The sequence below is a fragment of the Lampris incognitus genome, chromosome 3, assembly GCF_029633865.1.
Source record: "Lampris incognitus isolate fLamInc1 chromosome 3, fLamInc1.hap2, whole genome shotgun sequence".
Lineage (NCBI taxonomy): Eukaryota > Metazoa > Chordata > Actinopteri > Lampriformes > Lampridae > Lampris > Lampris incognitus.
In genome coordinates this window covers 61,413,169-61,435,345 of record NC_079213.1, presented here as the reverse complement: position 1 = coordinate 61,435,345, position 22,177 = coordinate 61,413,169, and the positions used below count along the sequence as shown (strand labels likewise).

At 44.4% G+C, this 22,177-nt stretch overlaps 1 protein-coding gene across 2 annotated transcripts; it reads left to right on the top strand.

The window, feature by feature from the left end:
• The first annotated feature begins 1,523 nt into the window (after positions 1-1,523).
• Positions 1,524-21,738, top strand: scyl3 (SCY1-like, kinase-like 3). Of its 2 annotated transcripts, XM_056277094.1 has the most exons (14): positions 1,524-1,783; positions 1,907-2,103; positions 8,678-8,863; positions 9,238-9,351; positions 9,632-9,688; positions 10,953-11,055; positions 14,111-14,222; positions 14,313-14,390; positions 14,535-14,674; positions 15,181-15,371; positions 17,472-17,643; positions 19,097-19,267; positions 19,436-20,250; positions 21,085-21,738. In XM_056277094.1, the coding sequence occupies exons 2-14, from the start codon at positions 1,939-1,941 to the stop codon at positions 21,145-21,147; spliced, it is 2,367 nt and encodes a 788-aa protein (XP_056133069.1). In that variant the 5' UTR covers positions 1,524-1,783; positions 1,907-1,938; the 3' UTR covers positions 21,148-21,738. The 2 variants fall into 2 exon arrangements, with proteins under 2 accessions (XP_056133069.1, XP_056133070.1); XM_056277095.1 differs by lacking the exon at positions 9,632-9,688.
• Positions 21,739-22,177: the final 439 nt, after the last annotated feature.

The following is a 22,177-nucleotide window of genomic DNA, read 5'->3' as shown; positions in this document are numbered from 1 at the left end:
AGTCTGTGGCCAGAGATACCTAATTTAATGACAGCTAATGATAGCTAGCCCACTAACATAGCTTTGTTATGCTAGTCACAGGTTAGCCAGGTTCCACCTTTCATTTCAGAGCATCAAGACCCGCGGGGAGGGTCGGCTGGGATGGTCTCTGGCCAGTCTGACCTCCTCATATCCGGCCTATTTTAAACGCTTCTCCCCCTCTGGGAGCTCCAGGTGGAGACCGGTCGTTCGGAAAAGTCATACCGCCCGCGGGGGCATCTCGTTTGCCTTATTTTGTTGAACATACCAGTTCTGGTCGGAAGGTAAAAAAAAAAAATCATGTGGCGGTTCCCCCGGCCCCGGGGCATGTCCCTGGCCGCCCATACAGAACCCCCGAAAAAGCCTGGATAAAAGAACGGTATGGGGAACGTTGGCCAAAATCAACACTATAATACGGTGATGTTGACAATGGATTATCAAAAATATACCAATAATAGCTGAAATATGTAACTTACCCTACAGGGCAAGAGCACAACTGGTCCACAATGTGTTTCAGAATTAGTTGATGGGGTTTCTCATTCTTTGATTGCGACCGGTAAGCTTTACCCTCCATTACAGTCGCCCCCTGCAGCCCTGAGTCCACGCAAGTCAGTTTTACTTTTAATATTCTGAATGTGTCCCGCCACCGCATACTGTAGCCCCTTCTGCCTTTCACGGGGTGATATTAAGGCTGAATTACTCCAAAATACATCACTTATTTTCTCTGGGAATGCGCTGATTTCTTCCTTCATGTTTTGGTGTTTTCCGGCTACTTCCTCGACGGTTCTGAAATGCTTGAAGGGCATAGCAACAGTAACTAAGGGGGGCGGGACTTTGCGAAAGGTCAATTACAGGGCTAGATCCTAGGGTGTGCAACTTGGGTGGGTTGTTTGTATGTTGTAAATTGTGCTTGTTCGGCCAGAGCAGGTGGCAGACAGGGGTGATGAAATTGTAGGCTTCTCAATAAAGAGCATGACAAATGATAACTTATATTATTATTATTATTATTATTATTCAGGTTCAGGTTCAGATTCAGATTCACGCAACTTTAATTATCCCAGGAGGGCAATTCAGTAGTTCCGTCAGTTTTTATTATTATTATTGTTATTATTATTATTATTATAGAAATTATATATGGTATAGACTTTCTATATTAAATGATATTTTTTTAATAATTCATATGAATTTCTTACATTTGAAATATGCCTGTATTTGATCACGTTTTATGCCTGCGTTATATCGCCCCACTATGGTTTCAACCATTATACATTTCAGTAGGGGTTTTGACTTTTTTTGTATATATTTCGTTTATATCTATAAACGTATACACGGTCATCACGTTAATTTTCAATAATTTATATATTACAATCTATCTTAATTTGGGGAAACTCTTGAAAATTTGGTATATAGGTCATTTCTATCATTTTTTTGTAAATGTGTTGTCCCCTGGTGGCGTGGTTTCGTCATCAAGGGTCTGACCGGAAGACTCGGTGTTTACAGCGCTCCCTGGTCAACGCCGGAGTGATTTTGTTAGCAGGCTCAACGTTGTTGCTCATAAATCGCTGCTGTGGCGAACAGTCTTACTGTTTGTCCAGATTGTACGAACAATATCCGCATGTCGTTGCCGCTGATATGAATATTTCTACGCAATAGGGCTGCCGACAAGCGTTACGATGACATGCTTCCCAACGTAGAGACGAGGTTAGCCGGCTAGTGCTAGCTAGCTAACTTGTCTCTTGGTGATCCTAACGCCGTCGTGAAACAGGTAGCTGATATGACGTCATACTTGTGCGGGTAGTTTTGTCTTTGTTGAATGTCGGAAACCTCGTAGTGTTAAACGTCACGTCTGTATGCCCCCCCCCCGCCCCTTCCCCCGTCCCTCTCTCAGGTCCGTGGGTAAACCGTATCCAGGGAACCGCTATGGGCGCAGAGAGCAGCTCCTTACAGAGCTGCACCCTGGAGGAGCCTCTCCTCACCCTGCCCTCTGGACTGACCATGTACCCGGCGGTGCTGCAGGATGGAAAATCCGCTTCCGTGTTTGTTCATAAACAAGGCAACGAAGACAAAGTCAACAAAGCTGCTAAAGTAAGGGGAAAGGGCTGATGCTGAGTAGAAGGCGCTCTGCGTCGATATACCCTTAAAGGGGCAGTTCACCTCAAAATCAAAATGACACGTTTTTCCTCGTACCTGCAGTGCTTTTTATCCAGCTAGGTCGTTTTGATGTGAGTTGCCAAGTTTTTAAAATATCGGCCGTAAAGGTGTCTGCCTTCTTTCAAATGCAATGGAACTTGTTGGCATTTGACTTGTGTTGCTTTGAGCAAAATAAATAAATAATATGTTTGCCAGAACCAAACCACAGCAATGCCGCGTGGGCCACATGTTTGCCAAAGGTGGCCCATATTTGTTTTGTGATATTTGGGCCATATTCACCATTTACCACGGGGTCACATCCAGATTACATGTTGCCGAGAGCACCCCATCTTTGCCAAAAAAGGTCCGCATTTGATTTGGCATATTTGGGCCATATTTGCAATTATATTGTGAGCCACTTCAGGCTCACATCCATTCTGTCAGGGCCAGAAGAAGGTCATCAGTGCCGCATCATTTCCTGAATTGGCCCACATCTGGATGCTATCTGGGATGTCTCGTTCCAGAACTCATGACCTGGTTACTCAAGATAACCCACAGACCTTGTGAGTAGTTTCACGTAGGAACTATTTTCTTAGACCGAACTAAACCTACACGAAACTGCTCACAACAAGGTCTGTAGATTATCTTGAATAACCAGGTTATGATTTCAGGAAAGAGAAATTCTTGTTGAGTTTTTCAGATGCATTTTTTGCCACTTTGAACAACACCAGCTGAGTGCCATCCAGTTCCATTGTATTCGAGAGAAGGCAGACTTCTCTATGGCCGATGTCTCCAAAACTCGGGAACTCACACCAAAATGACCTAAATGGGTAACTAGCACGACAGGTAAGAGGAAAAAAATGTATTTTTGATTTGAAATAATCGAACCTTTAAGCTTTCTGCAAGCATGCATTGCCTACAGAAAGCTTAAAGGTTCAATTATTTCAATGCTTTTGTCAGACGCTGAGCCATGCTTAAGATGGTTATTCAAAATCTTTAATTAAATTGAATTCTAGTGTCAATAATAGTTAAAAAATGCTAAACAGAGAATAAATTATTTAATAACTAATAAATATACTACTACTACTACTACAAACCAGGTAAAACCCATTATATTCCCAAATGTGAGATGTTACTTTTTTCTTTGACACCAAGCTCAAGTTATCCATGCTGGCATTTATTCTGGTGTGCTATGACGTAACCCCCCGCCCCCCATCCCCTCCTACTCCCATCGGCTGCTGGCGATTGACTTTCCTATCTGTGATCTCAAGTAGCCACAATTAGACAGTATGAAAATAGAAACGATCACCCAACCCTAATTTCATTGCAATATCACAATGTGTCTTAGTTTCCATTAGTGGTGTTTCAAACGTTTTGCTTCCTGAAAAAAATGAGAGATTATGATAGACAATGTCAAGCTGAACACAAAAAATAATGTCATATTTGCTGTTTCATGTAGGAATTTGGACAAACTTTAAAATAACTTCTATTGTTTTAACATGTGTAATCGCATAATGATGCTGACACATTGTGTTAGTTCAACCGAGGTTAAAATGTTTTGCAGCTGATTTTTGTTGGCACTCAGCATCTGATGCCTCTCCTGTCAGTGTCCAACAATAGTCGGCCAGCAGTGATGGATTCCAGTTGCCCTGATACCTCTTTTTCATGGTCGCAATGTCCTGGTGAAACCTTTCACCATGTTCGTCACTGACTGCACCAAGATGAGCAGGGAAGAAATCCCAAGTGTGAATGCAGAAAATGAATTTTCAATGACATGTTGCACTTCATGGTTTTGTGTGCTTTAAGCATGTTCTCAAGCAGGTCAATGTAGTTTGGTGCTCTGTAGTTGCCAAGAAAATTCTCAACAACATCCTTAAATGTCTTCCATGCTATTTTCTCTGGTCCCACTAGCAGTTCTTCTAACTCCCTGTCATTGATCTGATTTGTGGACCAACAAAAATGCCTTCCTTGATCTTGGCATCAGTTATTCTTGGAAACATCTGTGTCTCAAGTCTGTGAATGTTCTCATTCATCCGGGTCATGGTTATCCAAAGGAATTGAATCCAGTGCAACTGGACTTGGTATATATCCGTGAAGACGTTTCGCCTCTCATCCAAGAGGCTTCATCAGTTCGTGTCTTTCTGACTAGACCAAGCTCGATTCAATTCCTTTGGATATCTGTGTCTCACATAGTGAAATCTACCACCTTCTTAGTTCATTGCTTTCACAAAAATTTTCATCATTCAGAGTTTTGTATGAAGAGGAGGCAGAAATATCTTTGTTGGGTCAACAAGTGGTTTACGCGCCACACTTTTCTGCCCTGGGACGAAATGCTTATGGAGCGCCTAGTTCCTTTTAATGTAACGTGACTCTTCAGCACGGCTATCCCGTTCACACAGGAAACAACAGTACTTTGTATATCCAAGCTGTATTCCTGGTAGCAGTGCCAACACTTTTACATCACAGATATTCTAGTTGTAATTGTTGTACTGTATGTGTTTCAACAACTGTTCCATGTTATTGTAGGTTTCTTTCATGTATACTGCATAGCCAATGGGTACTGAAGGGTGGACATTGCCATTGTGTAACAGGACAGCTTTCAGGCTTAACTTTGACGAATCTATAGAAAGATGCCATTGTTGTGGGTCATGCACACAACCCAAAGCCATGAACAATCCATCAATGTCAGTGCAGAAACAGAGGTTGTCAACCTGCCTGAAGAAGTTTGTCAAATGTTCTTGAGGGTTCCAAAAGATAGAGAAATGTTTGTACCTGGTGACAGCAAACCCCATCCTTGCAATCTCAAACCAAGTACTTCTGCTTTAGCTTTTGACAAATTGAAGTACCCGACCAGGTCATTTAATTCTGGCTGTGTTATCAGATGAGGATAACCAGGCATAAAGGATTCAGCATCTAGATCAGTGTTCCACATCTGTTTCATGCGTTGTGGCATCTTCATCTGCCTCATCTAGGCTCTATGGCTCTGGTGGCTCCGGTACTGGCAAACTGTCATCATGTGGCACTGGTCTCATGGCAGGCAGATTGGGGTATTCAGTAGATTTCTTATTTTCAGTAGAGAAGCCAAATACATTGGTCAGACAGAAGTAGCAGTCTGTCATGTGACCCTTCTGTTCTTGCCATATCACTGGTACTGCAAATGGCATTGACTTCCGAGTACCTCTGAGCCAAGCTCTCAGGTTGACTGCGCATGTTGCGCAACAAATGTGAGGTGCCCAGGGTTTCTCTTTGTCACCAATTTTACATCCAAAGTAGAGCTCATAGTTTTTCTTAATAAGTGCAGTCTTGGTGTGTCTTTGAGTCTTAAGCGTATACTCGCCACAGATGTAACAGAATGCATCACAGCTGTTGCAACATTGGCGAGACATTTCTGCTGTATTAAATCTTCCTGAAGACAATGAATCCTATTGTTAAGTATACTCACTATGCTATTAACTGAAGAACATTCGCATCAACATGCGTCCAAACAGCATCTGTAAATGTGAGCAGCTTTTATAGCCTGTCTGCCAGCATCTAACCTGACTAAACATGCCCAGGCTGCCCAAGACAGCATCTTCGTAGCACCTACACTGAGTGTATGCCCAGGCATACTTAGGCTGACCAAAACAGCTTGCTTTGTGAGTGAGCAATATATTAGAAGACTTAAAATATGACGGGAAATCACAAAAATAGGTGATATCTAGAAAACAGTATGTGATAAGACAATTTTAAGGTGATTTTCATGATCAGCAGCCCCAAATCCATAAAGTACACTCAAAAGTGTTCAGGAAGTAAATTATTGAGTTGTCATAATGAAGCAACATATTCGACATAATTTCGATGTCAGTCCTGATATCAGTAACAATAATAAAAGTAATAATAATGGCAATATTACACTTTTCTTAACAATGTTACAAAGTGCTTTACAGAAAACCAGACAAGGAAAAAATGAAAATAAGACCAAAGGATATGAGCAAAGAGGAGTTAACAATAAATGAATAAGACCAAATGAATAAGAATAAAAATAGAAACAGTATAAATAAATAAAAATAAATATCAAACATTCCCAAAAGCTTTCACAAAGAGAAACGTTTTAAGAAGAGATTTAAAAGAAGCTAGAGACTTAGTGTGTCTGAGTTCAGTAGGAAGACTGTTCCATGGTGTGGGGGCTCTAACCATGAAAGCCCGATCACCCTTTGTGACAAACCGTGACCTGGAATAACCAGCAGGGCTCCATCTGCAGATCTTAATGGTTGAGAGGGCGCATACCAGGTCAATCAATCAGAGATGTATTTAGGAGCAAGACCGTTTAAGGCCTTAAAAGTGAGCAATAAAATTTTAAAATCAATTCGAAATCTAACAGGAAGCCAGTGTAGGGAGGCAAGCACAGGGTTGATATGATCATGCCTCTTCGTCCCGGTAATGAGTTGAGCAGCCGCGTTTTATACCAACTACAGACAGTGGAGGGAGCCCTGGCTGATGCCCGAGTAAGGTGCATTGCAGTAATCAAGCAGAGAATAGATAAAAGCATGTACAATTTTTTGTAGATCAGCAATTGATAAAAATTACGTAATTTTGGAGATTATCTTGAGCTGGAGAAAACATGACTGAACAACATGTTTGACTTGATTATCAAAACAGAGGTTAGCATTGAATATTACCCCAAGATTCTTAGCAGCCTGCTTAAGACTATTTGTCAGACCACAAAGATTAGTACCAAAAGTGCTGATAGAATTTGGGGGACAAAACAGAATTACCTCAGACTTATCATTAAATTTAAGAAAATTTTGGGACATCCAGGATTTAATATCAGAGAGGCAAGTTGTGAGATTTATTAGGCTGCTAGGATCTGGGGGTTTTGTGGCATATATAACTGAGGGTCATCAGCATAAAAATGGTAAAACACATCATTATTTTGAATAACCTGGCCAGGAGGCAGCATGTATATAGAAAACGGGCCAAGAACTGCGCCTTGAGGGACACCACCACTCAGCTGAGCCATCGAGGGAGTAGAGTTACCCAGAACAACAGAAAAAGTTCTGTTAGAGAAGTATGAGTAATAAACTAAGAGCCGAGCCCTTGTTGCCTACCCAAGTCTCCAAGCAATGTAAGAGGATACTGTGATTGGCTGTGTCAAAGGCAGCACTTAAGTCTAAAAGAACTAAAATCGAGCAGTCACCTCTATCTTCAGTTAGCAGTAGGTCATTAGTAACCTAAACTAGAGCTGTCTTGGTACTATGAAGTGTTCTAAAACCAGACTGGAAACATTTAAAAACACTATGAGTATTGATAAAAGGTATCTGCAAAACCTGTGGTTAAAACAGTGAAGAAATTGTCCAGCGAAGCAAAGCAGGAATTGCAAGACTGTTTTGATGCAACGATTTAAATGTTTTTGAATCTGCAACTGGCAACCTGAACGAACTGACACTATGACATCTTACATGCCTACTAAGACCTTATGCACATACAATAACAAGCCATGTTTCACAGCCACACTAAGACAACTTCGGCAGGCCAAACAGGATGCCTACAGCAGTGGCGATAGAGTCCTGTACCAGCAGGCCAAAGCTCACTGATAAAGGAGTTCAACATGGCTAAAACAAGCTACACTGAAAAGCTGAAAAACAAGTTTTCAGCCAATGACCCTGCGTAAGTGTGGAGGGGCCTGCAGGACATCACAAACTAGAGAAGACCATCCCCTGATGCTGAGGCCAAGACCTGGCTGATGACCTGAATGTCTTCTAGTGCAGGTTTGAGAGGGACAAATTCACACCTCTCACCCACTACAGCCAAACGACAACAGCCCCATCAAAACCTCTGACAGCTCCTCTTCACAGTCTGTCGTGATCTTACAATGCTGTGAGTGGAACTGTTCCCCAATCCTCCATGAATAATACGCAGGGCCATTGTAACTAGTTAATGGTCACGGTAATTTGCATATGAAACCAATCATTGGTTTCGGTCGTTACGCAACTGTGCTGTATATAAGAGTGAGGATACCTGCAGTCAGTTGAGACTGAAGAAGTCATTTAGATGAGTGATGAAAGGTTTCCCAGGTCGTCCTCAGTGTGGAGTTTGCGTCTTCTCCCTGTGTCTACGTGGGTTTCCTCCAGGGGCTCCGGTGTCCTCCCACAGTCCAAAGACATGTAGATCAGGTGAATCGACCATAGTAAATTGTCCCTAGGTGTGAATGTGTCGGACCTGTGATGGACTGGCGACCTGTCCTGGGTGTTTCCCCTCCTGCTGCCCAATGACTGCTGGGATAGGCTCCAGCATCACTGCGACCCCAATTGGTATAAGTGGCTTAGATAATAGATGGATGGATGGATGAAATGTTTCATCGATCGCTCAAACGCTCATTATCACAGGAAGTTGAATCAGTCCAGATGAACTGATTCAACTTCCTGTAGTAATGAGCATATTCATAATAACCATGCCAAATCAAATTACTTTTGAGCTCAGTTTATTTTTAAATGGTGTCATGTAATGACTATCATGAAGGCATTAACTAAGGGTGTCACTTTCCTTGCAGCATTTGAAGACCCTGAGGCACCCATGTCTGCTGCGCTTTCTGTCATGCTCAGTGCAAAATGGCAGCATCCATCTGGTGACTGAACGAGTGCAGCCCCTGGAGCTGTTGTTAGACAGTCTTTCTCCGGAAGAAATCTGCGCAGGCATCTATGACCTCCTTCAGGCACTTGTTTTCCTGCACGAGAGGGTGAGGAGGAAGGGGGGGGGGTGTAAGAAAGTACATGTGTTGCTCTGGGTGGTAGTGTGATAGTTAGACGCTCCTGCAAGCTTATTAGATCGCATGAGATTAAAGGGCAAAGAGTAGAAAGAGAGGTTACCCAGAGGGTAGGGATCGCGAAAAGTTCTGTTCATGAGAAAATAATGAGTTTAGTTTTACATGTCTGTGATCTTTACACTTCTCTCTCACAAGAATTTGCCTCTAAGCATTGTGAGTACTCTGCAGGTATGCATAGTACTCACACTTCTATTTCAACACACATAATAATACATATTTAATACTTATATTCTAATATGCATACTCCTGTATATTTTTTTAAGTTTTCATCTTTCTTCACACTACAGGGCAAATCAAGCCACAACAATGTGTGTATGTCGTCTGTGTTTGTCAGTGAAGACGGTCACTGGAAACTAGGAGGGATGGAGACGGTCTGCAAGTTCTCTGAGGCTACCCCTGAAGTAAGTGGTAGAAGCACACCTTGTCTTTTAAAACTGACATCACTACAAAAATAGCTTTTTAATTCTGAAACCTGCAGACAGTGCTATGAACTTTTTGAGATCTGCGTGTTGAGCATTTGATATTTTCCCCTGTCATTTTTTGCCACGAGTAAGAAATATCTCAGTTGTTTGTATTTGTTTCACCCACCTTCTACTGAACATGTGTTCTACCTATGTATAATGTAGAGCCAAACAGTGATGCTCCTCCCTTCAGTTTATATATTTCTCTTGATCTCCTCAGTTTCTCAGCAGCATCCAGAGTGTTAGAAAGACCAACTCTGTGCCACCAGAAGAGCGGGTAAAGTGGAGACAAGCTGCTAGTGATGTGCGGGTCAGGGTTTTTTAATACCTGCACCTGCCCGACCTGTTAGGAAAGCCAATCTGCCCTGCCCGACCAGCTAAAACGTGTTAATTACCCACCCAGACCCGCAAACCTCCAAATTTAGCTTAGGCTACAGCAGAGTTAGCAGTGTTGCCCAGCATGATACACTGACTACAAGGTGTAGGCTGTTGTGTATCAGAGCCGCCAACTTTGGTAAGCTGGCTGGAGTGAGATTTTGCACGCTTTCATTCATTGCTTTCATTCTTCTCTCTGCCATGCGGATAGCGTTAGACAGCTAACAGAAGCTAGCTGGCTGTTTACGGAGCATGTGTTCAGCATGGAGATGAGCGTCGCACACCAATCGGAGAGTAAATTTAAGATGTGTCTCCATGGAAACACCCCATTAGAGAACCAGTTTTCAAATACCCAGCTGTCTTGTAGAGTCAGTCGTTCGTTCGGTTTAACCGGTACTGTACCAGGAAGACTTGCATTCACCTGTTCATCTCCATTGCTGTCACAGTGTTTCGGCGTGAGATTTGCCGTGGTGTCGTGAGAGCATGAGCCAGATCCTGAAAGCGTGACACTCACGCCAGATGCTTGAAAGCTGGCAACCCTGTGTATATTAGCCTAGCAGCGATTGGGTCTAGGCTTCTAAACAAACAGACGGATTGTTTCAGACGGTGTTCTTTATTGCTGAATAGCAGCAAAACAAGTACGCCTTCACAAGTACACCTTCATTAAAGACATGAACTCTGTCTCTCTCGCTCACACACACATACACACACAAGCTTCTTCTTTCCGACAAAAAAAAATCACTTTGGAAGTATAAACAAAAGCTACAGTTACCAGGTAGGGAAAAAACTCCTAGGTGAAGCCTCAGCACTCTAAAACACATGCACTGACCAAAACCACAGTCGTAGTTTGGTGAAGAAGCTGTGTGCATGCGGTGTTTGAATGGGCGAGACAGGGGGGAGATAAGGTGGCCATGCATGGCTAGGCAGTCATGCACTGCCTAGCCTATTGCATGTAGTGTTTCTGTAAATTATTTGCTGCTTTGTCACTTTTTGACCCGCCCGCCTGTCTGAACCCATGATATTCTCTAGTAAGCTTACCCAAAACGGCCCAACCCGCGAGTTGTGGGTTGATCCGCGCATCACTACAAGCCGTGATGAAAACATACTATACAAAAGTTGTGTTTTTGGATTTGTGGAAGTGTGCTGATATGAAACGTTGTTTGTAGGTTGACGGTTTTCAGACACTGCCTGATAAACATGCTCACTCTCGAGACTGTTTCTCCTTCGGAATGATGGTGGAGACCCTCATCCCGCTTCTTAATGGCTATGGTGAGTGCAGCTTGTTGGAATCTTAGTGTCCAGATGTGATTTTCTCGTTGTATTGTTGTTGTAAAGCATCACCATGTAGCTTGTTTTGCTTTAACATATCATTTAATTCATTTTGGTGGCATGGTGCGATAGCTATGGGAGAATGACACAATCAACCCTCATATCAGTTCCCTAGAAGCCTTATTTTCATTATGCATTTTGTCTGCCACTGCACACAAAACATCCCAAAAAATAAAGGGGTTGCATTATGGCGATTATTTCCTGTTTCCAAAGTCAGTAAGTGATCAATATCAAAGTAGAATCATTTTACTTTACCACATCTGTGAACGAAGCCCCTTTCCTTTCGCAGTAGTCTTTTTAGCGATGGCTTGAAAATAAGTGCATGTTTCTAATTGCTATGCTATGAAGGGAAAAAAGCGCCTTGGTAGTCGGTTGAGGTAAAAGATGATGCCGAAATTCAAAAAGTTACCTGGTCCAGCTTTAAATGGAAGATCGAAAATCTGTTGAGAAGTTGTGCTGTTTAATTTAGGTGGCTTCATATCGACATTATTTGATGCAGTCTTAGGAAACATTGTCAAGTTTAGTCCAAACTAGTCCAAACAGTTTGCCAGAAGTTGGGGGTCTGGGTCCACTTTCATTAGGGCTGTAGTGTGGTCCATTTCTGGTGTGAAAGCAAGGTCTAAGCCAATATGAAGAAATACTCAGTGGCAGGATGTTTGATTGATTCATTGATTTATTTTTTTTCTTTTCATTTTTATATGGTTTCCAGCCCATATGGTCAAGATTAGGGGTCGACCGATTATCGGCCTGGCCGATTATTGGATTCAATATAGCATTTTTGCTATTATCAGAATCGTTTTTTTTTTTCTCAATCCGATTGCCGATAAAATAGATTAATTTAAAACTGCGCTGCTTTGGCTCTGATGCAGCCACCTCTCTCTGTCTGTAGTCACCACTCTGTGGTCTCGAGCAATGTCCCGCCCACAGCGCTATCTGATTGGTTACATGTCACGAGTAATAGCCTATCAACACTGAAGGCTGAACGCGTTTGCGGACTGGAGCAGCTCCGGTGAGCGAGCGGAGCTGTGTTTCCAAGGTAAGGCAGCAGACATTGCCGAAGTTGCCATAAACATCACAATCCTCTACGTTGAAGTTGCAAAAACACCACAATCTTAGGATCTATTTCTATGATGGCAATCATGCCCAGTTTCCCAGTAAATGCCTGAATAATGCATTTTGTTGCAGTGATACACAGTTAAGTATTACGACATAATAGAGTTTACTTATAAGTAAGGATGGCGCCATATCTCTGAGTAGCGTTGGTGCCAGTGCAGCTGCAACTTATTTTAGCTGCCATACTGCGAACGTAACATTACCCGCCCGCATGAGCAGGGCCGACGGAAGAGCTGGGCAAACTGGGCAATTAGGGCGCCAAACCACTAGGGGGCGCCGCACCATGACCCGTTAGGCACATTTAACAGGCCTGTGCCTGTTTACTGTGCCATTAACTGTGGCAGCAGAAGGGAGAAGTTTTTGGAGTCCGCAGTGGTGTAGCGGTATAAGCATCGGCTTTGTGTCGATGCAGTTGCCCACTGGGGACCGGGGTTCACCCCTCGGTCTCGTCACATCCGACTGTGGCCGCTGTCTTCGGGAGGGGGGCGGAGTCGGCTTGTGTTCGTCACATGAGTGTGTCTCTGTGTGTGTGGGGGAAAAAGCAGTGGTTCGGCCTGGATTCGCCTTGTCACGGAAGTGGGGAGGCGTCTCCTTCGAGACTGCCGGCCGGAGAGATGCAGTTGGCGAACACATGCAGTACGAGGGTGGGAGTTTGAACTAGAATAGGGATCGATTGGCCACTAAATTGGGAGAAAAAGGGAAAAATCAGAAATAAATTCAAAAAATTTTTACAAGTTTTTAGTGTTTTAAACTTATAAAGAAGTATTTGCGATCGACAGTGTCACGAGGTCGAGTGAATGGATTGGCCGAAATTTCAATTGAGCACCAAATCTGTTGCAAATTGAATTATTCCAAGATAATTTAAAAGTTCGCAGCAGCCAAAGCAAGAAAGGGCCTCGTTTAAATGGCGAGTCAGCGGTATTAATTTCTTACACCTGTCTTAAGTATAGGGGGTATGTGATTTGTGAATATAATGTGATAAATTGGGCGGCAGCCCAGTGACTGCTGGGATAGGCTCCAGCATCCCTGCAACCCTGAGAGCAGGATGAGCCATTCGGATAATGGATGGATGGATGGATGGATGCGATAAATTGGCTATTTTTTTCTCTCTCTTAAAAATTTGAACATAGGGGGCGGCATATTCCTATCTTGCCCAGAGTGCTGGATTGTCTTCCGCCAGCCCTGCATGTGAGCGGGTGTTTCTACATGCAGGTAGTCGATGGTCGTAATAACGTAAGCCAGTGTTGAGTCTTGCAGAACTCACTTGAATGCGATCGTGAATGATGACTTAAGATGAAGATAAAAAGTTCTCTTTGAGTTAAACATATGCTTAAAGGCATTCCAACTGAGTTTTGTGTTGGAAGTTTGTGTTACTCTAAATTTTGACACCCAAGATTTTCATTTTTACCGCAAATGTATATCGGGTCCCTGTATCGGTTATCGGTCTCCTTGATTGCTACTAATCGGTATCGGTCCTGAAGAAACCTTATCGGTCGACCCCGAGTCAAGATGCATTTCACCTCTTTCTTGTGTTTTGTGAACATATGAGTTGTGGTAGTATATCCTGCCCGGTGTCACACTCTTTGTGCTGTGTGGCTAGTTAGCAGGCCGCAGCTGACAAATACTTTTTACTGCGAACACATTGCACTCATGTCACAGTTATTGTGTAATTGTGTGAAACAAATAGTGTCAGTACAGTGGTACAACATGAAGGACTAGCCTGGACTTTTTAAAGAGCGTTACGTGTAAAATGGTTCTAGCCTGGGTATGAAGTATGATGTTAACTGATGAGTTATATAGTATTAAAGTATTAGATATTGTAGTATAGTATTTTTGTCCCTCAACCTTCTTTCTCCTCCCGTTTGTTTCTGTGTTTACCCAGTGTCTGAGGAGTTGTCTGATAGTCTGAAGAGGACCCTACAGGCTGGTTTGATGAACTCTGACCCCCTGTCTCGGCCCGCCCTGCGCTCCCTGTTGACCCACGACTTCTTCAGGTCGGTCCAGTCATGTTAGCCACCATCACGTGACTTCTGGTATGTACCGAAAAGAGGAGAGTTTCAAACAGGAATTTTTCACACGCTTAGGAATGACTTTCTGGAAGTAGTGAATTTTCTGAAGAGCCAGACTCTGAAGACGGAAGAAGAGAAGAATGAATTTTTTAAGTGAGTCTCTCCCCCCATCTTTATCTTTTCTGATGTTTCCTACACAATGAGAGCAACATAAAAATGCAGTACATGTTACCGAGAAACAAGAGACTAGCTCGATCTGTGGGTTGTATGTGTGTGCATGTTTGTGTGTCTGTATAGGTTTCTGTTAGACCGGGTCCAGGGCCTTCCTGAGGAGCTGGTAGCTTCACGCCTTGTCCCCAGACTCCTCAACCCTCTGGTGTTTGCTGAACCCATGGCTGTCAAAAGCTTCCTGCCTCATCTGCTAAAGCCAAAGAATGGTGAGATAAGTCCTTTAAAGACCCTTTTAATTCATGCCAGAGTTGCTCTGGAGGACACCTCGACTGTGCAGGAAACAGTAAAAATCTCTTTTACATGTTTCCACCGAATACAAAGATATGTTGCATGGATCATTTCACCAGCGTTATCTGTTTGAATGAGCCTTTAACAAGCCCCCCCACACACACACACACATATGAAGACAGTGCATCTTTAAAACCTGTTCTGACTGACCTGTTTTATACTTTATTGTTCCGATATTACTGTAGCTTTATTTTTATTGCTTTTATCAGTTTGCTTAATGTGTGTGTGTTTCTTACTCAGTTTTCTTACTCCTTCTTTCATCCCAGATGCCATTTAATTATTTCACACAGTCAGTTTGTACCAGATCAGCTTTCTAGCAGTCTTGATGTTGAAAGAGCCAAAGTGTTGTGGCCAACAAGAACGGTAGCGTCATAGCTCGCTGTGACAGTAAACCCTTTTCACGTGTTGTCTCCCTGTTCTTCAGACAGCGGTGATGGAGTCAGCAGTGAGGAATGGCTGCTGTCGATGCCCCTTTACCGGAAACACGTGGTTCCTCAGCTTCTGAGGCTGTTCAAGGTTAATGAGGAGCACGTCAGGATTGTTTTGCTTGCTCACATCCATATCTACGTGGAGTACTTTTCCCACGATGAACTCAAGAGCCAAGTTCTGCCTCAGGTGAGGGATTCATCAGGGTCCCCCTTGAGATTTCTTTTTTTCTTTTTGGATTCAAGGTCTAAAAATGTTTTAAAATTTATAGAATTTTAGGAAGGAAGGCATTACATTTATTCTGGGGCAAGAACGGGGGAGTATATATCTAATACACTAGGCCGCCGGGGGCAGTGGGACTGGAAGGCAGTAGCTAGCGGGTGACAGATGAGGCGGGAAGAAAATGGGTAAATGTAAATTCAATCTAAAATGGTTGGAAGACGACAAATATCACTGGGTGGCTTAAACAATCCGGCAGCTCTTATGAGGCATGATGGGAACTTTGGCACAAAACATTCAAACTGCTGACAATGGGTTGTGACGCACTAGATTCTCATATGAAATCTGAAACGCACAAGTACTATGCTGTGCTAGTTATCGAGAAAGCACTGTGGCCACGGAGTTGTATGTTGAGGCCGTTGCTAGCTTGGCTGCTCATGGACCTTACAGCAAATGTGTCTGCTGCAAACACCTCCGCCCAACCTCCACTCACTCAACAAGAGCATTCAGCAGCTTTTCTCCAGCAGCCACGTTGAAGGCAGAGATACTGTGGGTGGTGAGTCTCATAAACAATACAGTGACTGCAGGTACCCCCACCCTTATAAACAATACAGTGTCATAATGACCCAAACCAACAACCGGTTTCATATGCAAATATGAGCGTATTTTCTTTTCAGACCCTCTGGCTCAAACAATTTGACGTTTCTTTGACTGTCTGTCAGTGGACCACATGTCTCATGACATGCGTCACAGGCCATCAGTCATCTTATCATTTCATCATCGAGCACAAGCAACTGCTCTCACAGTTCCTGCACTCACCTCCTCAGTGTGCTGGGTTTTGTTATCAGCGTTGCCATGTTTGTCTCTGCTAGTCTTGTGAGGTTGTTTGCTTGCTTTTGAAGGGTGGAGACACCTGCAGTCACTGTATTGTTTATAAGGGTGGGGATACCTGCAGTCACTGTATTGTTTATAAGGGTGGGGACACCTGCAGTCACTGTATTGTTTATAAGGGTGGAGACACCTGCAGTCACTGTGTTGTTTATAAGAGTGGGGGTACCTGCAGTCACTGTATTGTTTATAAAGGTGGAGATACCTGCGGTCACTGTATTGTTTATAAGGGTGGGGATACCTGCAGTCACTGTATTGCTTATAAGGGTGGGGGGGGGTACCTGCAGTCACTGTATTGTTTATAAGGGTGGGGACACCTGCAGTCACTGTATTGTTTATAAGGGTGGAGACACCTGCAGTCACTGTATTGTTTATAAGGGTGGGGGTACCTGCAAACACTGTATTGTTTATAAGGGTGGAGATACCTGCGGTCACTGTATTGTTTATAAGGGTGGAGGTACCTGCAGTCACTGTATTGCTTATAAGGGTGGGGGGGGGTACCTGCAGTCACTGTATTGTTTATAAGGGTGGAGGTACCTGCAGTCACTGTATTGCTTATAAGGGTGGGGGGGGTACCTGCAGTCACTGTATTGTTTATAAGGGTGGGGGTACCTGCAGTCACTGTATTGTTTATAAGGGGGGGGTACCTGCAGTCAGGTGAGACTGAAGAGGTCACGTAGATGATAATGAAACGTACCTGTCAGTAAAGGTGTCCAGATGAGCTGATTCAACCTTCTTTGACACTCGTGTTTGGTTTAGATTGTCAACTTTAGACCCGTCTCTATACTGCCCTCTCATGTGTATTTTGATAGCATTGTTTTCCATTTGAGCGGGTCTACCTCCATAGTTTTACTTTCGTCAGCTAACAAGAAGGCTTTTGTCAGCTAATTTGCACAGAAAATTGCTTTTATATCCACATTGAATGAAATTCATCAACAGTGTATACTGTCTAGTATGTCCATTTCTTTTTTATTGCCGTGGAAATGTATTTTTTTTCCATTTAAAAGTATTAAAAAGGTCTGAATAGTCATGATATTTCTGTTCAAATGGAAATGTAGGTTTTTCATGCTCCTGTGAAAGACTGATACATTTACTGGAATGTTCTACAAATTGCGGGTTGAGATTTGTGAATGGAGGAGGAGTTAAGAAGGGTGTCTCTTTATTCCCCGTTTTGTGCTGCAGGTTTTGCTGGGGATGAGAGACACGAACGATACTCTGGTTGCCATGACACTTCAAAGCCTAGCAGTGTTGGTCCCCTTACTGGGGGCCCAGGTGGTAGTGGGTGGGGAAAGAACCAAGGTCTTCAAACGCACCACACCCAACTTCACCAAGTCCACAGAGGTCACCCCAGAAAGTAAGGCCCACAGTCAGATACACCTTGTAGAGCTGGTGCTTGTTCTTTGTGGTTGTGTGTTTGTTAATGGCTCAAACTGTGGTAGGCTTTTGATTGGTGGGTTGCTGGATGAAGGGACTATAGATAGGGAAATAATTAGACGTGAATGAAACTTTTGGGTGTAGCATAGCGGTCTATTCCTTTGCCTACCAACAAGGGGCTCGCCGGTTCGAATCCCCTTGTTACATCCATCCTGGTCGGGCGTCCCTACAGACACAATTGGCTGTATCTGCGGGTGGGAAGCCGGATGTGGGTATGTGTCCTGGTTACTGCACTAGCGCCTCCTCTGGTCGGTCAGGGTGCCTGTTCGGGGGGGGAGGGGGAACTGGGGGGAATAGCGTGATCCTGGTGAAACTCCTCACTGTCAGGTGAAAAGAAGCGGCTGGTGACTCCACATGTATGGGAGGAGGCATGTGGTAGTCTGCAGCCCTCCCCGGATCAGCAGAGGGGGTGGAGCAGAGACCGGGACGGCTCGGAAGAGTGGGGTAATTGGCCAAGTACAATTGGGAGAAAAGGTGGGGGGGTGTTTAAAAAGAACAAAAAAGAAAAAGAAAACTAACACTACTAATGGTGTCTGTGAAGTGGCTTGAAAACTACTGCTACCAGTGTACTTGTCAAAGTAAATGGTAACCACCATTTACTTTGACAAGTACACTGAGTCGGGACGTGTACCTGATCTGCTGTGTAGATAAACTGACTGCGTGAGAGGCACTACATCATATCCTCTGTAGCGTTGAATCTGAAAGTTATTTTCCAGTACATCCAAACCAAGCCTATCTAGGGTGGACTCTGATGTTATTAAAGTTTGTGACATGATAAAAAAAGCCCCTATTTTGTTGAAATACTTTCAGATATTCAAACGAACCGAAGGCCATTTTTTATGAATCTGACTCTGTGACGTATGTAGATAATAATAATTTTAATACTAATAAAAACATGATAGTGATGATAGTGGTTCATAAGGTGCTTGGCGTCAAAAATACAGAGGTCTGGACTATCACTCAGTATATATATATAAAGATCCAGCTTCCTCCCACAGTCCAAAGTCCGGTGAACCGGCCATACTAAATTGTCCTTAGGTGTGAATGTGTGTGTGTGTGTGTGTGTGTGTGTGTGTGTGTGTGTGTGTGTGTGTGTGTGTGTGTGTGTGTGTGTGTGTGTGAGCCCTGTGATGGTCTGGCAGCCTGTCCAGGGTATCTCCCCGCCTGCTGCCGCCCAATGACTGCTGAGATAGGCTCCAGCATCCCCACGACCCTGAGAACAGGATAAGTGGTTTGGATGGCTGGATGGGTGGTTTTTAACCCATAGATATCAGCAGACCCCCTGAAATGGTCTGTGGTTCAGTTAATCTTTAATAAAAAGAAATAACATTTGGCTCATGCTAGTGATATGATCCTCTGTCTCTGTTGTTCAGCCTCTCCTGTACATATAGTCGGAGAGCCCCACCCCCAGATGGTACAACCCTCCAAAATCCTCAATCTGTTCCCTAAACCCGACGGGACAGGAGGTTTGCTCCTGGGGAACATCGACAGTCTGCAAAGGAGCAGGGACAACCACAGGACCTACCCACCAGCATCCAAATCAGGTAAGACAGTCAGTGAGTCATTAATGTCTCTATGTATTTTTGACACTATTAGAATCCACATGGTTACACTGTTTTTGTGTCTGTGGCACCATAACTCCCTTTGGGTGTTAATAGAGTTTCTCATAGCTGTGTCTGAAGCTCGGCCCTCTGTTGTCACCTGTGTTTCAGCTGTCAGCAGAGAGATGTCACTACCTCTCAATGGGTTCAGCCAAAATACGCAGGCGCAGTACAGCCCAGAGCAGCCAGAGAGACCAGAGAGCCAGGTAGAGGACTGGCCTGACTGGGGGGACCCTGAGGAGGGCATTAAAGACAGAAGTGGACAGCCCGTGCAGATCCACATCCAGGCGTCGAAAAGAGCGGCTTCAGTTGGAAGCACACTGTCTCTCACTCCCCAGGATGCCGAAGAGGAGCCTTGGGATGACTTTGAGGACACTGAACCAACTTCAGATTGCTCCCCTACTGCTCCCATACCTGACCCAGTTATTCTCGCCCCACCCAACAAAGGGGGCACCACTTCTTCACCTGTAAACCCTACACCCGAACGACTAAGATTGGCCTCGTCCAAGTCCCTCAAACTGAGCACGACTATGAGAGGCTGTGCTGTGAGCAAAGCCCCTTCCTCATGGGACAATGGGTGGGGTCAAGAGCAGGAGGGACTCGAGAAACCACACAACCAACTGTCGAACTCCATGCCCAAGCCCGCGGTGCCACGTAAGAACAGGGGGATAGGTGAGCTGGGGGAAGAGTTCACTATTGAGGTGAAGAGGAGGCCAGAGAAAGACCCTGAGCTAGACTTGTTTGCTGACATGGTACCGGACATCAAGCTGTCCTCTCCAGCTCTGCTGTTCCCGGGTGAGAGCAGTTTGAGCGATGCTGGACTGTTCACAGCTGTTCCTACACAGCTCACTGAGGCACTGCAGGCTGAATCATCAGTAAATACTTTAGCCCTCACTGCCAAGTTTGCAGCTGCAGAAATGACAGAGGTGAGTGGGTGTTTTGTTGGACAGTTTGTGCAGCTACCTCGACAAAGCACGGTTATCTGAAACACATTTTACTGAAGCGTTGTGCCAGGAGGGAAAAAGATTGGGGCTTACTTGAAGTGGAAGGACTCTTGGTGTTGGAAAAAACAAACCTCGTGTACAGTGAAAATTCTGGTTTCTTATTACACAAGTTTCTCCTAGTGGAATATGTCATAATACGGAGTATACCTTGCTGTGGTTTGGTTAAAAAGGGGGTGGGGTGGGGCTTTTATTGATCTTGAAGTAAACAGTAACGGGTGTCCGGGTAGCATAGCGGTCTATATGTTGCCTACCAACACGGGGATTGCCGGTTCGAATCCCCGTGTTACCTCCGGCTTGGTCGGGCGTCCCTATAGACACAATTGGCCGTGTCTGCAGGTGGGAAGCCGGGTGTGGGTATGTGTCCTGGTTGCTGCACTAGCCCCTCCTCTGGTCGGTTGGGGCACCTGTTCAGGTGGGAGGGGGAACTGGGGGGAATAGCGTTATCCTCCCACGCGCTACGTCCCCCTGGTGAAACTCCTCACTGTCAGGTAAAAAGAAGCGGCTGGTGACTCCACATGTATCGGCGGAGGAATGTGGTAGTCTGCAGCCCTCCCCGGATCGGCGGGGGGGGGGTGGAGCAGAGACCGGGACGGCTCGGAGGAGTGGGGTAATTGACCAAGTACAATTGGGGAGAAAAGGGGAAAAATAAAATGCTCTTAAAATTAAGACAGAAACGTGGCTATTGAAGGGAATTTTTGCAACCTTAAACTTTTGTCCTCCACCACTGATCCCTCACTGATCTCACCTCTTCCTCAGACTGAAACGGACGGCTGGGAAAACGGAGATGATTTAAACTGGGAGGATGACAGCGCTTGGTAATGAACTCTGACCTTACCGTCTGACACAGAGCAACATGTCAAGAGATTTATCACTGGAGCGTCTAAGCTCCTCTACAAAACCCACTTCACAGCCCGCCAGTGGACCGGAACCCGGCTCCCGTCTGAGGCTCGTCCATCACGTCACCGTGTTGCAGTCATGTACAGAAATGAATGACTTGAGGCCTCAATACTGAGATATTATACTGTGACTCACCAGATGTTTCATATCAGTGACTTCGCTCATCAAGGTAACTTTACTTTCATACTGGAAAGATGAGCTGTTTTTCGGGTGGTGGCGAGTACCAGCTAGACTGGGACACAAATGAAGCCATTGGTGATTTTTTTCTTTTTCTTTTGCCAAATTGTGAGGAAAATAGTGGATTATGGTGTAAATGGCATCTTTTGTTTGCATCTACTTCCTTAGTTTTTACTATGTCATACTTTTAAATTGCATCGGAATTTGAAAAGAGCTTCTTGGGAGGACATTGATGAACTTAATTGACGGGAGACTGGCACTTTGAATGAATGTGAAATAGATTGACATAATTTATTGATTACTTTCTAGCTATTGAAATAAAGAGCTTTATGGTATCCAAGTGACCCAGAATTCAAGTTATTTTATTTTATTGTCCATTTGTTTCAAGGGAATTTTGCCTTGTTGGCTACGTTGACCAGACTAGCAGCAGCACAGCGGCCTCTTTCTGATAATGACGTGCTACAACAGTTAGTCCCATGAAGATCATCTCTGTTACTTCTGTCAAGACCATTCAGGGACTGACAGTTCGCTGAGATTTTAAACATGAAGGCCTAATAACTCCAAGGCAGCACAGTGGCGCAGTGGTTAGCACTGCCACTTCACAGCAAGAAGGTCCCGGGTTCGAACCCTGGGGTTGTCCAACCTTGAGGGTCGTCCCAGGCTGTCCTCTGTGTGGAGTTTGCATGTTCCCCCCGTGTCTGCGGTGGGTTTTCTCTGGGTGCTCTGGTTCCCCCCACCATCCAAAAGAAACATGCAGAGCATCCGGGTAGCATAG

Coding starts and splice junctions, on each gene's coding strand:
- scyl3 (XM_056277094.1), top strand. CDS start 1,939: ATGGGCGCAGAGAGCAGCTCCTTACAGAGCTGCACCCTGGAGGAGCCT. Junction 11,056..14,110: donor CCCGCTTCTTAATGGCTATG/GTGAGTGCAGCT, acceptor GTGTTTACCCAG/TGTCTGAGGAGTTGTCTGAT. Junction 15,372..17,471: donor AGAGCCAAGTTCTGCCTCAG/GTGAGGGATTCA, acceptor TTTGTGCTGCAG/GTTTTGCTGGGGATGAGAGA.